We start from the raw sequence: 22105 nt of genomic DNA, 5'->3' as shown, positions 1-22105 counted from the left end.
CATTCAGTAGCGACACAACGCGAGCAGTCGCCTCTTTTAATTGACCAGGAGGATAACGAGCTGCTGAGGATGATGTTGGCCGTATTCATCTCGTGCTGCAGGGATCTAAATGAATGTCTGTGGGGTGAGCAGTGTTGCTCTTTTGGTTCCTGGAGCCTCTCGTTACTCGTTGACAGCTTATTTTCACATTTTGAAAAACAGATGAGGGATTTCGGTCCTTCAAAATAAAACTTAATTGGAAAAAAAACAGCATCTTTGTGTCTGCCTGCAGTGTCTTTTATTGTGAAGGTCAAAGTAATACAAAAGAAGCAACATTGAGCCTGTGGTGGGTGATGGTCCATGTACGGGCTCATTCAAAAATGTCACCTGCTCATGCTAACATTCGCTAACTGACGCTGTGCTACACGCTAGCACCTCAGTTATGTTCATCAGAAGAGCCTCAGTGCCTGCAAAATAAATTCAGTCATTCATCACGATGCCGGCGACCAGGTTTTGCAGCGCTCTTAATCGGAGCTGTAAACCTTCACATTCAGGCAGCGGAGTAGAACCGCGTGCTAATGGATTTAGCAGGGAGCCCCGGATGAGGTTTGACGAAGTGCCGGCTCAGGGCCGCAGCGGCTCCCCGTGTGCCTGATAATAATTGATGGATGAGTGTGGTGCAGGACAGAGACAGCCTGGTTGCCTGGCCTTTACCCTCGACCAACTCAACTCCCACACGTGTGAAATAGCCAATTACTCTGACACCAATACAAGGTAACAGGCCGATGAGCAAACGGCTACAGCGGGACGCCCCGTAGAGGCAGCAGGAATGAGATAAAGTTCCCAGAGCAGCAGCATCCGGGAAGGACTCGATTCTTTTTCTCCCTCTAGCCGCCTCGTGCCCACTCCGTATTGACCTAAAGTTTATGATCCATGATACAGTCATGTTATACAGGAGCTAATTCACTGAGATAAATTCCCCTTTTAGACGCTATTAAATGGAAAATGGGAACAGCGGCAGCCATACATTGTCCAGGAAGCGTTAAAGACCAATATTATTGTTGGGGAATTGGAAAGTCCTATGCGGCGCGGCAAGCTAGCACTAGCCAGCCCCGGGATATTGACAGAAGCATCCGTCTTCATAAAAGACAGTGGACATTCCCAATCTATTTTCTGGAATTACATTATCAGAAGCAATATACGGCCGCATTCAAATGTATACAGCAGTCGGATATACGAGGCGCGGGCGGGCGAGTCGGATGGCGTACAGTAAAACACGCCGGACGGGGAGGCGAGCAGTCTCTCTTCATAATTGGACAGGTTATTTTTACATATTGCTGATGTCTCGGGCCGCTCGCTGACACGTGCAGCCGTATTTCTCTCAAACATTCTTTGTAATTCTCTCCCAGCGTCTCCGCACGCCACCTCCATCTCCCCTTCTGTGCACCTCCCCCCCTCCCCCCTCTCGCTACCTCCATCTTCTCCTCCAGTTCACCCTCATCCATCATTTGTTTTCTGCAGCATTTTCTGTAATTGACTGATGTTGGGGAGCATCTTTGGATCAGAGCGGACGCTAATTCGATGTGGTTTGCGCTCCGCGTATCCAAAGCTATTCACCGCGTGCTAATCCACGCGCCGCGACGACGTATCGGTGCTCCAGTTAATAAAACCTCAGCGTGGATGTACAGCACGGCGGACGTTTTTTATGAAACGGCTGTTTACTCGGGTTATTTCAGCAGACGCGCAGCTGTTGTTCACACCTGCGCGGACGCCTACAAGCATCCAGACAGGAGCTCTGCTAATTCCACTTACGACTTCGAAAGCTAACCTCGCTCGCTCCGGGCTGACACGCGATTATTTCAAGGTCTACCGCAACGCGCGCCAACCAGTCGCCATTGATGGGCTGTCGTCCATCACTGGGAGAGTTTTTTTCCCTCCTTCTTCCCTGGGAGGTTGTTGTCAGAGCTCTTCTCAAGTGATGGGATTTTTAAGGAAATGAGCTTCTCGCTAAAGCGCCACCGCATGTTGCGCTGGGGGAGAACGATTGGAAGGGAAAAGCTGGAAAGTGAAAGTGGACAGAAGGAAAATAGTCTGTGCAATCCAATGTTGGAGAGGCTAGCTGGGGATTAATTCAATAAAACATCATTTACAAGAGAAATGCGCTCAAAGCGGTAAAAACTGGCATTAGCGTTCTTTTCGTTTATTTCTTACATTTCATGACAGCCCAATATGTGAAAACCATGAGCAACACAGGGGGCGGGGCAAACACAGCGACCTAAAAAATGCCCCCTCGGTCACATCTTTGGTTTCTATGCTCAGTCTGTTTTAGCTGGTCGTTTTCCGAGTCTTGTAATATAAACCGTGGTTTACCTTCCAGCGGTTTCTGCTATCAAGATTAAAATCTGCTCTCCGGTTCTCCTGTAAACAAACCCGACCGAATTCATCAGCCGGGCCATGATCCCACCGGCCACGGCGCCATATCTTCTGATGATTGGACGCCTCCTGGTGCTCACTGTACCGCGGATCTATTACCGATGGCGTGATTGACACGGGCAATGGGCCCTGGGATTGGAGATGGCTGCGCGGGGTGCTGGTGTGAGGGAGAGTCGTGTTCCCTTCATTAGACAGGCCGGCGCGGTGCCCTGTTGACCCCGCAATGACCCCTCCAACACAATTACGAAGCACAGGTCTGGCGCCGGTTATTGATGCCTGTCACTGGCAGGAACAGCTGCACAGAGTTACGGGCTCTCCCGCTAATGTGAGCCGCGGCGTGCCGCGCTCGCCGAGCTGTGGGGACATGAATTACAGAAGAAGGTAAGAGCCGGATCGATGATTTGGATGCTAACCTTTGGGTAGAGGGGCGCGTTTATAACCTGCGTGCTTTTACGGCGTCGGGGGGGTTTGCTAGTTTACGGCTCTAAAGTTGATGGAATATATAGAAACACGCCACTATATCAAAAATATACACCCGTTTTTTTTTACTTGTGTAATCATTCCACCTGCCTGGTTGTGCATATCTTACGGCTCTTGATTCCAAATTGACCCCGGGAATCCCTGTAGGAGTAATGATGCGGAGGGGCCCCGTTAATGGGCCTTTGTCCCTGCTCACTGATGGAGGGCGTATGGCTCTGGGAAAGTGGCCTATATGTGATTAGCAAATGGCGGTTAATTAAAAAGATGGAGGGGTCACAGTGATAAAGTCAGCCAACGCTGGGGTGTGTCGGCTCAGACCAGCGAACGGAGAGCGGCTCTGGAATCTGTAGTAGCCCTTAAAAAAGGTTTCATTAGTGGCTATTAGGCGGCGAGTGATACTGAGCTTAGCTGCCAGTTAATATGCAAACGCTGAAAAGTGGCCTAATCGGCTGCCTCTCGAGCCCAAAGAGAGGAGAGGATGAAGTGGACGGCAGATCTAATAATACCTGCATGATATCTAAAATACCAGCATGGTGGGGTGGGGGGTGGGGGGGCAGTAAAGTGTGCTCTTAATATTACTTGAAGGCGTGCATAATGTGGAAATAGGACATTTTTCTGTTTTATACTCATGTTTTGACATTTGCTGTGAAATCTGAGACCAAATCCCTCCGTTGGGGAGAAAGATGACGTCCATCTCCAAGCAATAGAGCCCAGTCTGGTTTAATTTGCCAGGTTTTAGTCTCCAGGAGTCAAGGGGACTCCCGGTGCGAAGGTTTAACCTCCTGCTTGGCTCACCTTTACTACCCTAGCAGGTGTGCCCGCCGCCCCCATGTGCCGGCCGTGGCTGACCTCCCCACGCCAACACGGAGCAATTAGTCCACAAAATGGCCGACTGTAAATCTCCAGCAGGAAGGATTTGGCGGGGGCGCCTTCGGGTGAGATAAGCAACGAGGGATTAAACGCACGGCGCTGACTAACAGCAGGTCGGTGGTGTCGGGAGCAGGAAGGGGCGAAGGAACGGAGAACGGAACCCTGCAGAATCCCTGAGGGTTGTTTTAAAGGTCAGAGGCTCCATAATTTCGGTTTATTGTGTAAAACTGGTCCCGCGTCCTCCTGACCCCGCCCAGTTCCTCGCTCATAAACCCCGTGTTGGGGATCTTTCCCTGGAAATACATAAACCCCTCTTTTCTCTTCCAGAGAGAATTGAGCGCAGAAGTTTGCCGCTGAGTTGATACTCCATTTCTCTGCCCCCCCCCCCAACCATGAAACCATTAATCCCGAAATAAAAGGCGGCGGAATGATGTAAAACATCATTAACGGGCATAAAACTTTGTTTATTTACGCTCAAATGGAGCTAGCATATGGGGCAGCTGCGTTCTGCTAATTTAGCCGGAGGGAGGATGTGTTTCCCCGGCAGAACTTTCCTGGTTTGCTTCCATTTGAATAAACGGAATAAGTCTGTCTGACACCTCTAGAAGATGGCGGACTCAGAGGAGGGCGGAGCCTCCTGAGAGCTCATGGTGGAGCGGTCAGGGATGCTGAAGAGCCCTCTGATGGATCCTGTTGTCTTCTTCAGAACCATTGGCTGATTTGTGAATCCCCCCCACCCCCATTTGGTTTAATCTGCCGTGTGCTGTCAGGTGGAAACCATTGCCGGACCACTTCCAGAGGGGGGGTCGTAAATTCATCCGCCGTTACCCTGGCCTCCTCTTCAGCAGCGTAAACAGGCGCCGTTGACCTCCGCCGACCCACCTTGAGACGGACTCTATAAAAACAGCGAACGGGGCGGTTTGATGGTGCGTTTCAGTGTTTTACGACTCACCTTGTAACATTCCCCGGCCCCGGCGCTCATTTATCCGGGGGTGTCGCTCTCTCCCTCCCGAGAGAGCCTCGGGCTCGGTTCAGGGTCGGAGCAGGTATGCCGTCGGCGCCGCTCGTTAAACACAACGCAGCCTTCTGCAACGACGGCCGCTTGGTATCCGAGCCCGGAGTTTATTCCCACGGTTCGTCTGTGCTTCCATATCTGGGAAAACGAGACGCTGGTCACGCGGACACGTGGTCACGTGGAGGTGAAACTGACCTGCCACCGTGTTCGCCTGGGATCCCCAAAACCCCCTCCAAGGGTCGCGGCGGTGCGTTTAATGTACCTGTTTACACACAGCCAGTTTTTTGTTTGTCTCTGTTTCTTTTTGAGAAACGCGAATGTGTGGAAGACGAGCGCGGTTGCCATGGCGACGGGAACAGGTTCAGGACACCTCATGCCCGGGGGACCCCGATAGTTAATCCCTTCCTCGTTTTGTTGTCCATTTTAACAGCTTCATCAACGGTCGTCGCATATGAACTGAAGCCCGCCGGCGTCATTCCGCCACCTGTGCGCGCCACATGTTAAATCAGGCGCGCCTCGTCGCTCCTCTCTGTTTTCACCTGCTCTCATTCTTATCAGGGTGACAGGAAATAAGATTTGTGGCCCCTGGGCGTGGTCCTAATTCCAGACTAATCTGTGGGCTGGAACACAGGCGTGTGATCCGCCGGCAGCTCCGCCGTTGCCGCCGAATCGGAGACTTTCTCATTCTGCTGGATTGGAGGATTAAAGCTGATCCTCTGGAACACCTCTTGATATTTTCTGGTTTCTTTCCTGACCCTCGGCGCCGCTGAAGAATGTACAGTCGGGAGACCAAGATCGTTAAAGCCGAGACTTTGATCGGGACAAAAATGATGCTGCCAAACGCTATAGTTGGAAAAAGTCTGGTTATCAGATTTCTTCTGGAATATCAATGTATGTGATGTGAGACTTCCTGACGTCTCTATTTCTGGCGTCAGACCTGGAAACGGGCTAACAGACCTGGAAACGGGCTAACAAACCTGTAAACGGGCTAACAGACCTGGAAACGGGCTAACAAACCTGGAAATGGGCTAACAAACCTGGAAACGGGCTAACAGACCTGGAAACGGGCTAACAGACCTGTAAACGGGCTAACAAACCTGTAAACGGGCTAACAGACCTGGAAACGGGCTAACAGACCTGGAAACGGGCTAACAAACCTGTAAACGGGCTAACAAACCTGTAAACGGGCTAACAGACTTGTAAACGGGCTAACAAACCTGTAAACGGGCTAACAGACCTGGAAACGGGCTAACAGACCTGGAAACGGGCTAACACACCTGTAAATGGGCTAACACACCTGGAAACGGGCTAACAGACCTGGAAACGGGCGCCACGCTGCTCCCATCCTTCCTCCATCCTCCATGATTGTTGCCCTTTGTCCTCCGCCCACGTCTCGACTCCGTCACTTCCATTTCCTACGAGCTGCCGCGTCCCTGAAGTGGAACGCCCCGATGGTGACTCTGACTCCGGAGGTCTGGTAGAGGACACGGTACCATTTTGCGGGTTCGCCGGTCCTCTGAGTTGGTGCGGGACATGAGCAGGTGAAGCAGAACAGGTTGGGATGGAGTCTCACCCGTTTGCCCTCTGAGCCTATTGTCCCTATAGATCCGTGGTGCCTTCAGGAGCGCCTCATCCACAATCACAGGCGTATTGAGCGGGTATTGACTGGTCCTCAGCCGGCAGGAGGCAGAGTGAAATCAATGACCTGCCTGTTATACACGTTTGCTGCATGTTGTCGCTGAGGTTTGCGAGCCTGAGCTTTTCATGGCGATGCAAAAACTATTGATCACACTATATTTATCTCTATATCTTAATCTAAATAAGATCCATCTATCTAGTGAGTGGGGGAGAGGCAGGAATAAACCCGGGACAGGTCACGCTAACCCAAGTAATGTAAACAACCAGTTTGAGTTCATGACCCTCCACTGGGTGGTTGGACTGGTTTTATTACTGGACGTCAGAAACCATAATAATAATAAAAAACTTCCGTGCGGCACACGGAGGAGTTGCACGTAGCCACAAATATCGTTAAACACCTGAGGCGACAGGAGACAGCCGACCTCTGAACCTGTAATGTTGCACGCCGCTGCGCTTGTGCCCGAGCACGTCGTGCATGTCACATGGTTACTTTTCTTCACGGGTCAGCTGGGGGAGCTGTAACAGCCGCCGTATTAATGAGGCAACGTTCCCAGTCTGGGTCGAGCTGTGGCGGAAGCGGCGGCGGCAGCACGTCCTGAGGGCGTCCACCACAGGTGGTGCTGGGTGGGGGGGGGCAGGAGGGCGGGGTACACACACCGCCCGGGGTTGGAGGAATATGAGGGAGAGAAGATGGAGTGGGGTTGGGGGCTGTTTTTCCTCCCCACGTGCTGCGTTTTCCTGCCGATTAGATCGTAGGAGCGAACTCGTCCGATCGGAAAAGGTCGAATTTGACATTGATTCAAATTCGCTCCCCCAGTTATCACATTTCTGACACGCGAGTGTGGTTTTTATACACTTCTTCAGCAGCTGAAGCGGTTGTTGCGGGTATAGTGGTGGTCATCATATTACACGTTTAAATATAAATGTGAATCAGCCCCTATTTATGAGAAAATGAAAGCCACATTCTCCTTGTGGTCGAGTGGATTCACTATTGGCATCGGCTAAACATGCTAGCTGCAGTTCAAATTGACCAGTAATCCCTATTTATTGAATGGAAACAGGAGCTAGAGCCAAACCCAGCTCTAATTGGGCATTAAAAGAGTTTAAATTGCCTTCCAGGCTGTGACATATCCGTGGCATTGACTGCTTGAGCACAACACGCTCTGCGTCACAATGACAGGCGGCCCGCTGTGTGCTATTTTTATCCTCGGACAGGTTCCCACATGAATTAAATATTGAAGCCTTTTTAATAATTTATTGTTGTTGAAAAGGTGTTTTGCTTGGCTTCCCACGGTCCGGTCCGTCCACCTGTGTGCACGCCAGAGTCATGGAAGGAAGCACGGCCCGCCTGTGATGATTCATGTACAAAAGGCCCTTTAATTAATCCCAAATCAGGGCGCACGGATACTCGTGGGGAGCCGATCCTTTATGGCGAAAGACCAGCTCTGCCACGCGTTATTAGACCACGCTCGCTGTTTCCGTTCACGTGAGAGGGATTTCAATCTTTAGTGCTTGTACCAAAGAGATTTATGCCCCCCTGATGTTTTAGAGCAGCCTAATAAACCTGTTTGGCTTTTTAGCACTGCGGGGACCCTCGATATTCCTGTAAGAACCCCCCCCCCCCACCATATAGAAGTCCTAACAGGGATAAGGGGATCTGTTTAATCCCCAGCTCTTTTAAAATGCTCTTTCAGTACATTTAGATGCATTGAATGTAGCTTTACAGCAGCGATTCTGAACATGATTTACTAAACACTGAAATGTTTAAAGGCGCTCTTAGAATAGGTCAAATTAATAATTCTTCCTACTCCTGCCTCATCGTCTGCTGTCCCCTCCCCAAATTTATCCCATTCAGTCTCGAGGTCAAACCCAGGCCAGTTTGGGCCTTACTGGGACAGATTTAATGTTCCTAAAAATAGGACTTCATTTACCTAATAAAGCAGAAACGGGAGTGCGGGAGCAGCTCTGAGTGAGCCTGCCCATTAGCTTGATTAGCTTGGGCTGTTAATGACTGACTGGTCAATACATTGAAGGAATTAGCTAAACCAACACAAAACATAAGTGCACTTGCACACACACTTTTCAGCTCCCCTCTTCCACAGCTAGCGTTGGTTACACGCTATAGTCGAGCTTCCATAGGCAGCGGAGGTAAACTTGATAGAGTTAAACGAATGTCTTTGGGTGTTTTGTGCGAACAAATCTACTCAAACGTGTGGGGAAATCATCCGGCTCAGAAACCTGAGCGTGTAGCTAACTCGCACGCACAGCTTGTTGAATCAGAAGCACATTTGTGCTCTCGGCAGTTTGTTGCATTTATCTTTTGACAGGTAATCAATACAAATACACTCTGCGGATGCTGATGGCGATCTCACATTCCAGCGTCTCCGTCGGCGGCGAACTTACGGCTCTTTTTTTTTGGATGCGCAAACACACGCCGCGAACGCCACGTTAGAACAGCCGGCTGAAGGTCGGGCCGCCGAGTTTCAGGTGAGCTCAAATATCCGTTTGCCAAAAATGCCATTGAAGAAACTCTGAGACTACGGGCATCATGGCGAGGACAAATGGCCCGCCCCCCCCCCCCTTGCCCGGCGAAGTGAGGCCCATTAACTGGGAGAACGAGCGCGATGGAGGGTCGTTTCTAGCCGAGCAGGCAAAGGGCAGGACGGGTGATAAACGACCGCCGGACAGTGCGAAAAGGACGTAAGAAGGTGAATCGGCGGTTGCGGGTATGAAATGGAGATGCTGCGCTTAATAGCTCCGTTCATTTTTATTTAAAAAAAAAAAAATGTTGGAAAATATATTGGACATAAATTAAAACATTAAAATTGTAAAAGGGGAAAGCGAGCGTTTTATTCCCGCCCTGTCACAATGTAAATGGTTTTAGTGAAATGGATGATTACGTGCTGCTCTCGCCCCCCGGCTGCCTCGGAAATACCATTTCTGGCAAATCCATCCTAGCACAGAATGAAATTCCTGACCGGAATGCTGCCATCAGTCATAATTCGCTCATCTTGGAGCGTGCTTCCACACGTCCGTGTCCGGGCATCGAACCCAAACCCTGAGCACACGTTTGCCACGAAACATCATGCTCTGACTCTGCTGCCACTGCCCTGGTAGAACTTTGCATCTACCCCTGGAGGTTTTTCCATTTTCCTTCTAAGAGATGCCGGCAGGCTCCTCCGATCCTCGAATGTAATTTCAGAGGCTGCCTCTGACATTCCCGCCGCTCCGTTGTACTCGAGCAAACACGGCGCCCCTGTTCATCAAATGCAACATTACGTCCCCGCCGCTCCATCTCCCAACAAGCCCCTTTGATGTCAAATGGACACTTTAGCGAGCAGCACTTCACGGATTTGATATTGCCTGGCAACTGCAGGAAAACACACTCCTTGTGTCCCCTTCAGGATGATGAGCGGATGGCGGCGAGGATGCGGTCCAGAGATGAAGAGGGATGGCGGAGGGCATTATCTATAATGGTGTTGTAGGTCTCTGTTTGGCTCGCCTTCAGGCAGTGGAGCAGAATTAAACCCCAGAAAATCGGATTATGGAGCCCCCGGGGAGCGGGATGCCCAGTAGCTAGCGGATGAGTGCTCTTCTACTTTTAGCTGTCTTCTGCCCAGCGAGCTCCACCGTTTGTGGGGAGGCCAATTTGTTAACAATTACTCCTCGTTAGTGGAGCTTCCTGCTAGCAGAGGAGGATTCCACTGTGAGGACAACAGCCGAGGTCTTCTGTCGACACAATCGTCCCAGTCTGAGGGGGACGCAGCCGCTGATGAATCGCTGCTGATTGTCGAAGTGTCGAGGAATCCCAGTTTTTCCATAATAACCAATTTCTCCATCTCTGGATTACAAAAGTGGAGCGATGTTCTGGATAATGGGGCTGAGCTGATGCCGTTACACCAACGTGGTCGGACCCTGAACAACTTGTATCGCTACAAGACTTCAAATTATTGATATAAACGCCACCTGGCCACGCCCCCCCCCCCCCCCCCCTCCCAAAAGGATAAGAAGCACCAGATTACAGTTGATTACCCAGGAATCTCAGAAAACCTCATCTCAAAAGCCACCACCGGGACCGTCGGGTTTGCCTGTCCTCCTCAGGAGCAGCGCACACAAAGGAGGTTATTGTGCAACTGTCTCAGGTTTAATGAAGCGGCGCTGCTCCTCACTCTAGCCCCGCCCCCTCTGGCAGTCCCCTCCCCCGTCCCCGCCCACCCCATGAATGCAGCAGCGCCGCTCGCTTCACTATTCATGAGCTGCCATCCACGTCGTCGTGTGCGCTGCTGCCAGCGAGGGGAAAAGGGGGGGGGGGGGGGGGGGGGATGTCTCAGTGAGCAGGAGTCACAACTCCGGCATGCGAGCGTGTGCGTGCGTGTGCGACTCTGTCAGATCGCGGGAGCTGCGGAGGAGACGCACGCTGGCTGATGCTGCCGCTCGTACCGCTGCCGACGCCGCTGCCACAACGTCTCCATCCGAACCTTCAGCGGGAGCCTCCTCCCCCCCCACTCCCCCCCCAGCAGGGCTCACTCCTGACGTTCAGCGCCGCCGATGGGATGCCCGACTCAGCCGCCTGCTAGGGAGTGACTGATGAGAAGCGGCGCTCCGGCGTGGAGGGCGACCCCCCTGTGTCCGAACCGCTGCCGCTCGGGGAGAATTGGACGCCCGGCGTTTCCACGACGACTATAATGGGCTGCAATCTGTGCACTTTACAGAAGCGCGAGGAACACTACAAGCTGCTGTACGAGATCGCACAGGTGAGCGGAAGCGACCCTGCCGTCGCTGCCGTGCTTTAGCTTTCCGTGCTTGTTTTCCCGTCGGTGTTGATGAATGAAAGTGTTTGAATGAGCGAAGTGCCAGCAGATGTTTGAGTGACGGGTAGTTTCCTCGGAGAGCGGCTCCGCGTCGCAGCAGGGTCGCGTGTCCATATTCATCCCAGCTACGTCTGCCCTTGGGTGATGGTCCTGGAACCACCAATTACATCGTTCCCAGTGAATTCTGTCATTTTTTTTGGGTGGGGGGGGATAGCAAACAATTCAAAGGATCCATTAGATCTCAGTTTCAGATCCAGTGAATTACTCATTTCATCCTAACCTTTCTTCCTCCAGTGTCCAAAACCCTTAATGACTAAATATATCTTGGAAGTAAAATACCGCCCCCCCCCCCCCACTCCACTAACCTTCAGTATTCCCTGTCTTCACGCCACTGTGGTCGCAGCCTCATTAGCCGTTTTATACAGCCGTCCTGTGCATTAATTAGATGTGAAATGTCTCTCTTTATCCTTGTAAAGTGATGCGTTTAAGAGCCAAAGGAGGAAAACGGCGCTGTGTTAATCACTCCACCTGTGACGGATTTTATCCGTCCGATTTGGCACCGAACGAGTGTTTTGATGCCGCCGTGCCGTAACTTCGGCGTGTTTAATATGTGCAGTCGGTCCAGAGTTGTCCAGGGACCTGAGAGGATGAATGGGTAGCTGCTGCAGTGCCTGCGTCTCCCCAGGAGGACCATAGAAATAGTGCTGCCTCCGTACTAATATCAGCTCCTCCGCCTCTCGGCACCAGTTGTTTGAGGAAAAAAAAAATGCATTTCCTCCTTTTCTGGTGGCGGGATCAGCATCCGCCGAGTGGGCTGGCCTCCAGGGTGCACTGCCTGTTGACAGGAGCTCTCTGGCATGTCTGTCCACCTACGGATACAGCTGCCGCGACCTCAGCGCCCCGTTTTTAATCCCCACAGCGGGAGGAGGGCAGGAAGGATGTATTATAGGGGACATTTGAACTGGGCTAATATGTCGTAGAAAACCACATTTTAGCATCGGGGGCACCAGAGGAAGCAGAGGCGACTGAGGCAGGGAATGAGGGGCGCAGGCAGCGAGCCTCCTCCAGGCAGTGGAGCTCTGGTCCTTCAGCTGTGAAGGTGTCAGCTCACCTGTGAGGACGGCCGAAGTGTCTGGGGGCAGCTGGAACCTGCCCCCCGCGGCTCAAATCACTGCCCAGCTAATCCTGTGTCATCCAGCCCGGCTTCTGCCTTCGATCCGCGGTTCCTTCTCTATAATTCTGCATGCGCACACACACACACACACACACACACACGCACACACACACACACACGCACACACAGAGTCGCTGCACTCCTCCGGAGCAGAGTTGGTGTATGCAAATGCCATTTTCACGGGTGTCACGGTGCAAACGACCGGCGCTGCAGTGGGTGGATTCGAAGTGCAGGAGTCGGTTACAATGGTTAGCTCACCCCCCCCCCCCCCCCCCCCTTCTCACAGCTGCAGGTGTTCTGTTTGAGAATGCATCCACCTTCCCCAGCATACCAACGACTCCTCACACAACCTTTTTGTGTTGCTATACAATTGTTTAACCGTCGTCCTTGACCAGGTTTATGCCAACCTGTGCTCCTGCGTGGTGGGTTCCACGCCGTTTGACCTTCGAGCGGGGAAATACAGGAAGTCCTCTGTTGGCGTTGGTTGTTCTTTGCGATCTGGCCGGTTTTTGTCCTCCCCGTTGTGTTCGCGAGTCCCCCTCATGAGCGCCACACGCTGGCTGTGCTCCGCTGCAGCCCAGCGAAGTGTGGCGTTAGCGGGGGCTAATTAGCAGGATGGCAGATGTTGACGAGAGGCTATGCAGCACACCCCAGAGTTATGTGGGACGCCTGAGATTGTTTTTGTTGTCTTCTCTTTAGAGGTTTTTATTTTTTAAAAGAAGGGGAAAAACTTTCATTAGTGGCTGCAGCTGAACTGCTGCATTCAGGGAGAAATGGAAAGCATCCTCTCAGCTCAATGAGGCACAGCGGTCCTTGATAACTTGCTGATGCAATGAAAATGACACACACACACACACACACACCTGAGCAGTGGAAACAACAACAGTCTGAATATTCTGACTGTAAAATGAGAGTGTTGTGTTCATGAATTTTTAGACGGCACTCCGGAGGCGAGTGTAATAGAATCTCAGCGTTTACCGGGTTTGAGGCAGCGGGACGGGCGGACTGACACGAAATGGAGCAGATCTGGAATTCATTTGTTCCCAGAGGGCAGGGCGACTCCTGGGACTTTCGTCCTGTGGCGTGGTGGTTATTCCGTGTGTGTGTGTGTGTGGAGGCTGCGGAGGTGAAACCTGCAGGTGGAGCAGGTCTAAGGTCTGCACAGGTAATTTATATGGAAGCCGAAACCAGGTTTCCTGTGGAATCGGCGTGTTGCACCAGGTTGCATCGATCGGTGGCGTCAGCTTTGCGTTTTAGTCTCCAGAGCTGCAGACGGAGGAGTCGCGTTCGGCTCAGGCAGTTTAACGAGAGACTGCTCGCACAAAAGGAAGATAATTACAGATAATTGATATTGATTTTCTTATCTGTATGGAATCCAAACCGATTCTGGTTATTTCCCCCAATTAAGTTAGTTAATACGTCAATATCATTGTTGAGAGTATTTAAGCCTTGAAAAGTTCCAAAGTTCTGATAATTACAGATTCCTTGTGGTTTCATAATCCACCGCGGCTTCTCTTGGCTGCATCCATCATTTGTCCCATTATGGGCTTTTTTTCTCCTTTTGTCCTCCAACCACTAAAACTAATTGAAGAAGGGAAAATAAAACAGGCTGCTTGATTCACGGCTATGCAAAGCTCCACATTTGCTCAAATGGAGGGCTGCACATGCATTAATAATAAAAAGGGCCATATTTCTGAACCTGCCACACTCTGTCATCACTTTCAGTGCCCCCCCCCCCTTTTTTCTCCTTCATTCTGATTTGTCATCCAGCACAAATAAAAGCCTGCGAGCATCTCTGCAGCCCGTCTGTGAGATCTGAAATATGCTGAGACGGCATTTTTTCCCCCATGTTGGCTCTTATCAGAGGATCAGACCCCCCCCAGCCTCGATGTGATTGAATTGTTGCATAACTGCAGCCTCACACTGACCGAAATTCCAAAGATTTCCTTGATTTTGTGAGCGGTTGTCTTGTGTTTGGGAAGACACTTGATTTAAAAGGGAAATGCAGGAGACAAAGCTGATGTTTCCACCTGTTGACGCGGGATTCCTTCATCCAGACGGGGCCACATTCATGCCGAGGACCAGGAAGTCGTCCGATTTTTATCAGTCCGCCCAATAAATCTCAAGCGTGGAGAGGCGGGGGGGGGGATTTAAGAGGAAGCTGATGAATTGACCTTTTCCTTTTCATCTGTTTCTTATCTCGGTAAGAACCCAGCTGACCTTTTCAGCCACATATCAAGTCTCTAGACCCCCCCCTCGTCTCTGCACGGCCTCTCCAGCCCAGCATGAACGCGGCTCTTCAAAATGAGTTTTATCTCCAGGTTTGTGCTTCCGACTGCGTCGATTCTTTTCCTCTCACTCGGGACTAAAGCCGGAGGAGCGTGCACGTGAACCACTGCACTTGGGTCACATGTTTGCTTTTACCTTCACGTGCTCAGCAAGGTCAAAGGTCAACGACTGGAATCAGACCGGAGGGGCAAAGGAGAACCGTTTGGAATGCTCAGTGAAGCAGGAAGTGTGTATTTACTGAACTGGATCTAGTAGTAGATGACTCGCACTCTGTGTGTGCATGCGTGCGTAAAATGTTGAAGAATCGTGACGGCGTGGTGATAGCTTAGAACGGGCGCACGGAGTTTGTCCCGCACGCCGCTCTGGTTTGATTCACGTGCTAATTATTAGCATTTGTAATTGACGATACTGTGACAGTGATGTAACCACTCGAATCACTGTTCTCATGTCTATGACAGTATATCATCCAAGTCAACGTGTGCGTGAATGCCACCAGACTCGTGCGCATGCGTGTGCATGTAAATTGCCGTTTATGAGAGATTCAATTAGCCACATTTCGTCTAAATGTGCCTGCTCGACTTCTAAATTTATGGCAACTTTCAGGGCGTCTTCGGACCGTTAAGTGATTCCGAGCCGGCTCGTGTTTGTGTGCGCGGGGACGAGTGTTTCGCGTGTTAAGTGCAAACAGACGTGACAGCTTGGGCTTTTCAGTACAAACACCGCCCAAAACAAAGAGCTCTGGGACAAACACGGGGGGCCGCGCATCTGCGTCCACCGCGTCTCTCAGCCCATGATCTGGGTTTAAACAGACGGGAAGGACCTCATTAATTTATTGCCATTTATTGCCGAGAATGCATCTTCCCCTCTGCTCCTAATTAGCGAGGGCTGTGTGCTGGGAAGGGAGGAATTTAATTTAGGAATACATTCACGCTCGTTCGCATTCATTCCTGCAGAGCGTGAAAAATTAGATGTCCCTAAAAACCCGTTTATTCATTTTCTCAGACCGTATGCAGCGGCTTCCTCGGGTGGCGCTGGCTTTTGTTGGATTTCCAGTTCTTATTTAGCCTGGCCTTCCTCGCCGCCCGCCTCCCCGCCTCGCTTTAATTTTACGGCTCTTTCGGTCGATGCTGACCGGAGATGACAAAGACTTCTCCCTTTACCGACGGAACACGGCTGCCTTCTCTTATCTGGGTGATTCAGTGTGTTCACAGGCCACTTTCACCACCAGTCACCACCAAGTTATCAGCGCCAACATCACCACTGACATTTGGAGAAATAGGATGGTGTCGGGGCCCCGGCTGCCTGTGTGATCTATAGATGATAAAGCCCCCCCCCCACTCTATGGAGGCTATTTTTTTCTCTCTTTTTCTCCTTTCATACTTTAACGTAGTTACCTCAGAAGGTGTGGACTGGTTCTGACAGATTTTTGTGAGTGTGATGTCTACAGAGGATAGCGAGGGGGGGGTGACCACAGCCCCCTGAGCAGGCCATTCTGGGTGTCACTCCGCAGGTCAGCGGGTGCCCCCTGTGGCTGCCCCGATAAGCCCGGCCTGACAGGTTGTTTGATGGGGAGGTGACACGCGCTCCCACCTCCACAGCTGGCGTGGCCCCCGGGGGGAGGGAAGCGATAAGAAGCTCCGTGAATGGAACCTGCAGATACGACGGCGGGGGCTCAGGCGCCGATGGCGGCGCGATTACAAAGTTGCCTTTGTTAATTGAGTTTGAGGGTCTCTTTGCTTCACGGTTCGACGGCGTCTCGTCACGTGACCCCCCCCCCCCCTTTTTTTTTTTCCTTTTCCAAACTCGCCACTTTTTCTCTGATGAAATCAATGACTCGTCAATGCAGGGTGCGTTCGAGTGCACGCCGCGGTTCAAATGTAACCCAGTAAGGGTGTCCGGGGATTCATTGACTCGAGATATTCAATTTCCGTTTGGAAATGCAGGAGCGGGCGTGAGCGAGGGGAGCGGGGCTATTTTTACAAAACTCCACGCTGTTGGGAAACAGCAGCAGGCAGAAGTTCACAGCAGAACGCAGACGCACTCTTTTGTGTGGTTTGGGAGAGCGACGGCGTGTTCTCCCCCGCAGCGCTGCAGTCGAACCAGCACCTCCTACACAGCGCAGATCTTCTCACCGTCAGGCCTCCTCCCTCGCAGTCGCAGCGCTAGCAGGCGGACTGGCACGCCGGGGCGGGAGCCACCTGCCTTCTAACACCCCGAGGATCCAGCGAGGACTCGCTGGGTGGAATGTGTTGCTCCTGATTAGATTACAATAGCTTAGAATTATTCACTGAGACCAAGTGAATTTGCTGATGGGTGATAATCGCCAAATATCTGGCAATAATTCCAGAATAAAATCAAAAAGAACATTTAGAACAATCCCACCAATCGTTCCAACTGTTAATGAGCTTCACAAGGGGAAGAGGAGGAGGAGGAGGAGTGTTAATCTCCGGGGAGATGGAGATCAGTCCAGTGTCTTCTCTCCCTCTGGAGACCTTCAGCTCCAACACATCCTGCGGGAATCGCTTCAAAGTTACCTGGAACGCGCTGAAAGCAGAAAGCAGCTTTTAATAACGGATCTCCCAGGCTGCTGCTTGTAAGGGGTACCGTTGGTCCAGGTCACGTGACCCAGAGAGAGCAGCTGCTGTCATTACACACACTGACTCCAAACCAGGAAGGAAATAAAGAGTCGCCAGGGTTTCGTGAAAGAGGAAGCGTTTTCCTCAAGCGTGTGCCTGAGGGAATCGCCCAACAAAACAGGAATCGATACAAGAATGTCTCTTTTCAGAAGCCGCTTGTATTTTAACACTGTTTGTGACATAATCAATAGGAAAGAGCGGGCAGAGGGAGAGCAGCCAGGGGCCGGAGGAGAAACCGCTTCAACCACCTGAGCGCTGAAAGTCACCAGGGAAACCGGAGAGTTCATTTTGTTTGAGTTGACTGTGGAGTCTGCCTGCAAGGACTTGTGGGTATTTGTGTTCTGCTCACCAGCGCTGCGGCTTTTGGGCTCCATGATTGTGGAAAAGCACCTCAGTCTATCCTCACCGCCGTCTTCCTGCTGCTTCCCGTCTTCCCGGCGTTCCGGAGGATTAATGGTGCGAAACGGAAGAGGAAACCAGAGGCGTCAGGTGTGAGGAGCCTTTTTAACATGTTGTCCCGCTGCTGCTTGGAACCAATTAGCATTTGTCGCCACCGACTTCCCGCTACTGAATCATCTGCGTATTCCGAGCGCGCCGACTTATTTTTTACTTCGTATTTTTCTTCTCTAATTATTTCGATCCTCAGCCCCCCCTCCCGTTTGAGTCGGAATTGTTATCAGACCGTCGCGGCTGAACAGACGCTTTGCTCCCCAGCAGTTGTGCACATCTAATTATAAAACACTAGGTAAATGTTGAGCAGATGCCCTCCGCCGACACCCCCACCCTCTTCCTTCCTGCCTTCCATTTGGGCCGATGCTAGTGCTACGGCAGCTCCGCATGGAGCGCCGCTCCTTGCCAAGTGGCCGCTGTGGTATAAATGAACCTAATTGCCGGCCAACTCGGCAGATAAGAACAAAGGAAGAAGGTGCTAAAGTTGAGCGGCGAACCCGCTGCGGTGGCCAATGTTTAGCCTCGCTCAGATGGCGTCTGGCTGAGGAGGCGTGCTGGTGTAACGTTGCCTTATCTACCGATCAGTGGCGTCCAAGTCTTTGAGATGTTTGAAGACACGGGGGCTGATGGGCGCAGCGATCCTGCTCCTGCCGCTGCCACCGGGCGTAGCGTTGGGTTTCAAGGCCAGACGGTAGCTCCGGGATCCCTCTCCGTGAAAACGGCTTCCTTTTTCAATTGTGCAGCTCGAAAGCGGAGGCGGGTTCTTGGAATGGAGAGGCTGTCGTCAGGCTTCAAGCCCGACATGACGCCACTCCTCATCCTCCTCCTCCTCCTCCTCCTCCTCCTCCTTCACCTCACGTCTTTGCTCTGGCTCCATTAGCCCTCAAACAGCTCACCCTGTGCAGGGGAGCCAGAGCAGCTGTCATTTCAGTCTGGCAGGAGCATCTTTCCTGAAATATGGCCACAAGTGACCTGTTTGTGCAGGCGAGCCAGGACAGACGACCGCCCTGCTGCCGCCTGTAAACCTCGCTGGGATCAAAGTCCCCTAAAAACATCCACTCTTTATTTTCACTCGTAGCCTCGTTGCGCAGGACTTTGAGCATCTGTGACATTAAGTTTATTACAGCATTGTACAATAAATCAGCTCAGGAATTATCTGCTGGGGGAGGCTGGTCGCCCCGCGGTTCCCTCCAGGTTTCTTAGAAATGAGAATAAATGAGAATAAGTGATGGCGTTATTAGACCCATTAACTATAGGAGCCCGAGCGTTACGGAACAGGGACACCGAATCGGTGACATCACATACGTGGCCTACTTATGGTTCCCATGGAAGTGTGAATTCTTGCCGCCACCACGCATGCATACCATTAGCACCTCCCCCCCCCCCCCCCCCCCCCCCTCCAGCCCAGTCTCACATCCGTTTGCACGTTTGGTGCGGTACGGGTGCCCACACGCCGCTCTTTACGTCCAAATATTTCTGAAGTGACGGCTAATAAATGCGGTTCTGGAGGGGCTCAATATGTTTGCGGAATCATTTTTGGTTTTTTTTTTTTTTTTTTCCCTCTTGGACAAACTTCAGGGAGAATCATTAAAACCTGGGGGGCTGGTGTTCCGTTGGGGTTTTCTCAGGTGATGTTCCAGCTCATTGGCTGCGCAGACGTTAAGGTCACATAAACACGCTGTCGCAGGTGTTTCATTACAATCGGACCAGACTCGCCGACATTGTTCGGAACCGCTTCGGTTTGTTCGCTTCCACGGCGCCCTGGTGTCCCAACCTTTACCCATACATCCATCTTTTGCTGTCCACACGTGTATCCCAGCAGGAATACACACTTGGACACTGGCTGCCAGTCCGCACACACCCCCCTCAGGGTGATTCCAAAGCCTCCATCGTGGTTCTGGAGCACCTGAAAAGGCCCAGTGCCTTATTGATCCGTTGGGAATGGGATTGATCTTTACTGGCAGCCTAGCCCCTCCTCTCTATATCCCACATCAGGCAGAAGTCTAGACTTACATCATCAAATAATTCCATTTCAATGTCACATGTAAACACAGTCAAAATATTATGGAGATGAGTTGGCGTGGGAGCGTTTCATCATGGCTGGAGAAGCACTTCCAATCAGTGGTGATCTGAATATTGTCACACCAAGTTTCTGGATTCTGATTGAAACGCTGTTTCTGATGCCGTCTCCAGAAATCCTGAGCATTGTTCCTCTCCTCTGTAATCAGGACACAGTCTGAAGCACTCGCCTGCATCCAATTTCCTCGCACTTTCCTTTCTTTATTGACTCGGGGACCTGATGAAAGGACTCCACGCGTCTGAGAGGAAGCCGCAGACTTTTGAATCTTCCAGCCCGGCGTTGACACTGGCTGTGACACGGGGCTGCGGCGGGGAGCCTTGAAGTAGATTGATTGCATTCGTGATCGCTCTTCCCAGATAACGACCCTCTTTTTAATCATGCATTGTGTCGCTGCGCTTTACAAGGGTGTGATTGTCACCGGCAGCTTCATCACTGTCCCGTCCTGAGAGCCATCCTAATTGGATGTTACTTCTCATTGGAAGTTTTTGATCTCATTTACCTCCGTGTGTCCTCGAGTCAAACAGAATCACTTTAGGATGCCTGAGTGTCATCGACAACGCTCCTTAAAACTCGGACGCTGCTCTCCGGGAGCCCTCCGTCACGGTGCTTTAGCACTATTTAAGCTAGCTGTTACTCAGGGAGCATTTCCAGTTCCTCAACGCTGTAAACATCTTCCAAATCGCCATCTACCAATTAGTTCCTGCCTAATTTGCTTTCTCCGCGTGTGTTTGTGTCGAGGCTTGAAGTTACTTCAAAGATGGTCTGACGGGGAACGCTCCCTCCAGCCCGTTGGCCTCAGGCTGTTACCTGCCATGCTAAGATGAAGCGCTCTCCACTTTAATAAACGCACCTCTCATCAGGGGTGTTGTGGGCATCGTGGGACACCGCTGAATTTTTAATAAGCTCGTTCCCCCACAAAGTTGTGGGTCCGTTCTGAGACCCGATCCTCAGATCCTTCCTCGGCCACGGGGATCCTCGGTGACCTTTAACTCCCTCCCTACTTTATTTTTTGCGCTGCCAAAACGCCACCTGCTCTTCTCAAATCAGCGCTTGCTTACTCACCCCAGGAGTCGGCCGGAGACACGAGACGCCTGTGGTGGGATCACGAGTGCGTCGGGCCCAGTGTAAACAGTACTTATCCACACTTAATTGCCTCAGCCTTTGGTTTGAGCAGATCGAATGTGACGGAAAGCGTTTACCATCCCTAATCTCCGTGGGCTGAGTGAATAAGACCAGCCCTGGCCACCCCCCCCGCCATCTGCTGCTGGTGTCATCCCCTTTATAAACACACATCATATCTGGTCCATCTCCAATGGTCTCACCATAGCTCACAAATATGATCCCAGTGCACCAGCCTGCTACCAAACCAGGCACCTGGACTGCTCATCTGTTCGTTATTTACCTCCGGTTTCCCTCGTTCTCCTCATCGGAAGCAGAATCCTTGAACCACGTTACCATTACCCTTGAAAAGAATCTGTTACCTCAGCGCTCAGTTCTCCCCCGGTAGTTTGAAATCCTATTTTAAAAAAAAGTGGCAGCAGAATTTGCTACCCCAGCCAAATACGTGGAATTATTACTTATTCAGCATTGGAATGATCTCATTTCACCCCCAGCTTGTCAAATATTCAAACTTAAATAAAGAATTCAATACAAAATCAGGTTTTAGGGAAACACATTGGCATTGCCTGTGGAACCCAGAGGGCCCTCTGTCTGTGTGTGAGTGGTCTAAATGGGGGGGGGGCTCGTACATGGAGAGCGTCAGATCTCCCAGTTTTACGTCACTGCAGCGTCGATCAGGTCACCTGGACGCGAGCGGCGTGAGTGATTTATAACCGTCATAACGGCGGCACCCTGGCGGGCCGCGGCACCGTAGTTTATTCCGTCACATTTCACTGAAATGAGACATTTCGGAGTGAAGAGGGACTCTGAATTTTTCCTTTTGTTCGATGCAAAAGGGCAAACGTTGCCGCGGAAACTGGTGGTTCATTTTCCTGTTTATTGTCCAAGAGCTTCACTTTTTGGTTTTCAAGAATGATAAAAGCAAGTGAAACTCCAGAACCTTTACGCACATGAAACAAAGGAACAGCGGCCTAGCATAGCGGTCCGTCGTGATCATCACATGTCGGCTGCACACTGAGCGAAGCCATCACTTTAGACGGCTCGTGCTCTATTGGCTATTTTGTCCCAGAGAAACTGAGGGCGAGGTGATTACCAGGAGAACCCCAGGATGCTGGGGGGGCGTAATGGCCC

At 51.4% G+C, this 22105-nt stretch overlaps 1 protein-coding gene across 2 annotated transcripts in view; it reads left to right on the top strand.

Annotated features, from left to right (window-relative positions):
• LOC101073678 (PDZ domain-containing RING finger protein 4-like) overlaps positions 1-22105 on the top strand; it is a 57804-nt gene that overhangs the window by 22945 nt on the left and 12754 nt on the right. The window contains exon 1 of one of the 2 annotated variants that reach the window (XM_029841541.1): positions 10729-11169. The exons of the other annotated variant lie outside the window; for it this stretch is intronic. Within the exon in view, the coding sequence (XP_029697401.1) occupies positions 11101-11169 (69 nt within the window). The 5' untranslated portion in view covers positions 10729-11100. Of the gene's footprint in view, positions 1-10728; positions 11170-22105 lie in introns of those variants that run through there. 2 annotated transcript variants of the gene reach the window in all.

The sequence above is a fragment of the Takifugu rubripes genome, chromosome 9 (genome assembly GCF_901000725.2).
Source record: "Takifugu rubripes chromosome 9, fTakRub1.2, whole genome shotgun sequence".
NCBI lineage: Eukaryota > Metazoa > Chordata > Actinopteri > Tetraodontiformes > Tetraodontidae > Takifugu > Takifugu rubripes.
The sequence above is the reverse complement of the archived record's forward strand: the minus strand, read 5'-3'. Positions and strand labels throughout refer to the sequence as shown.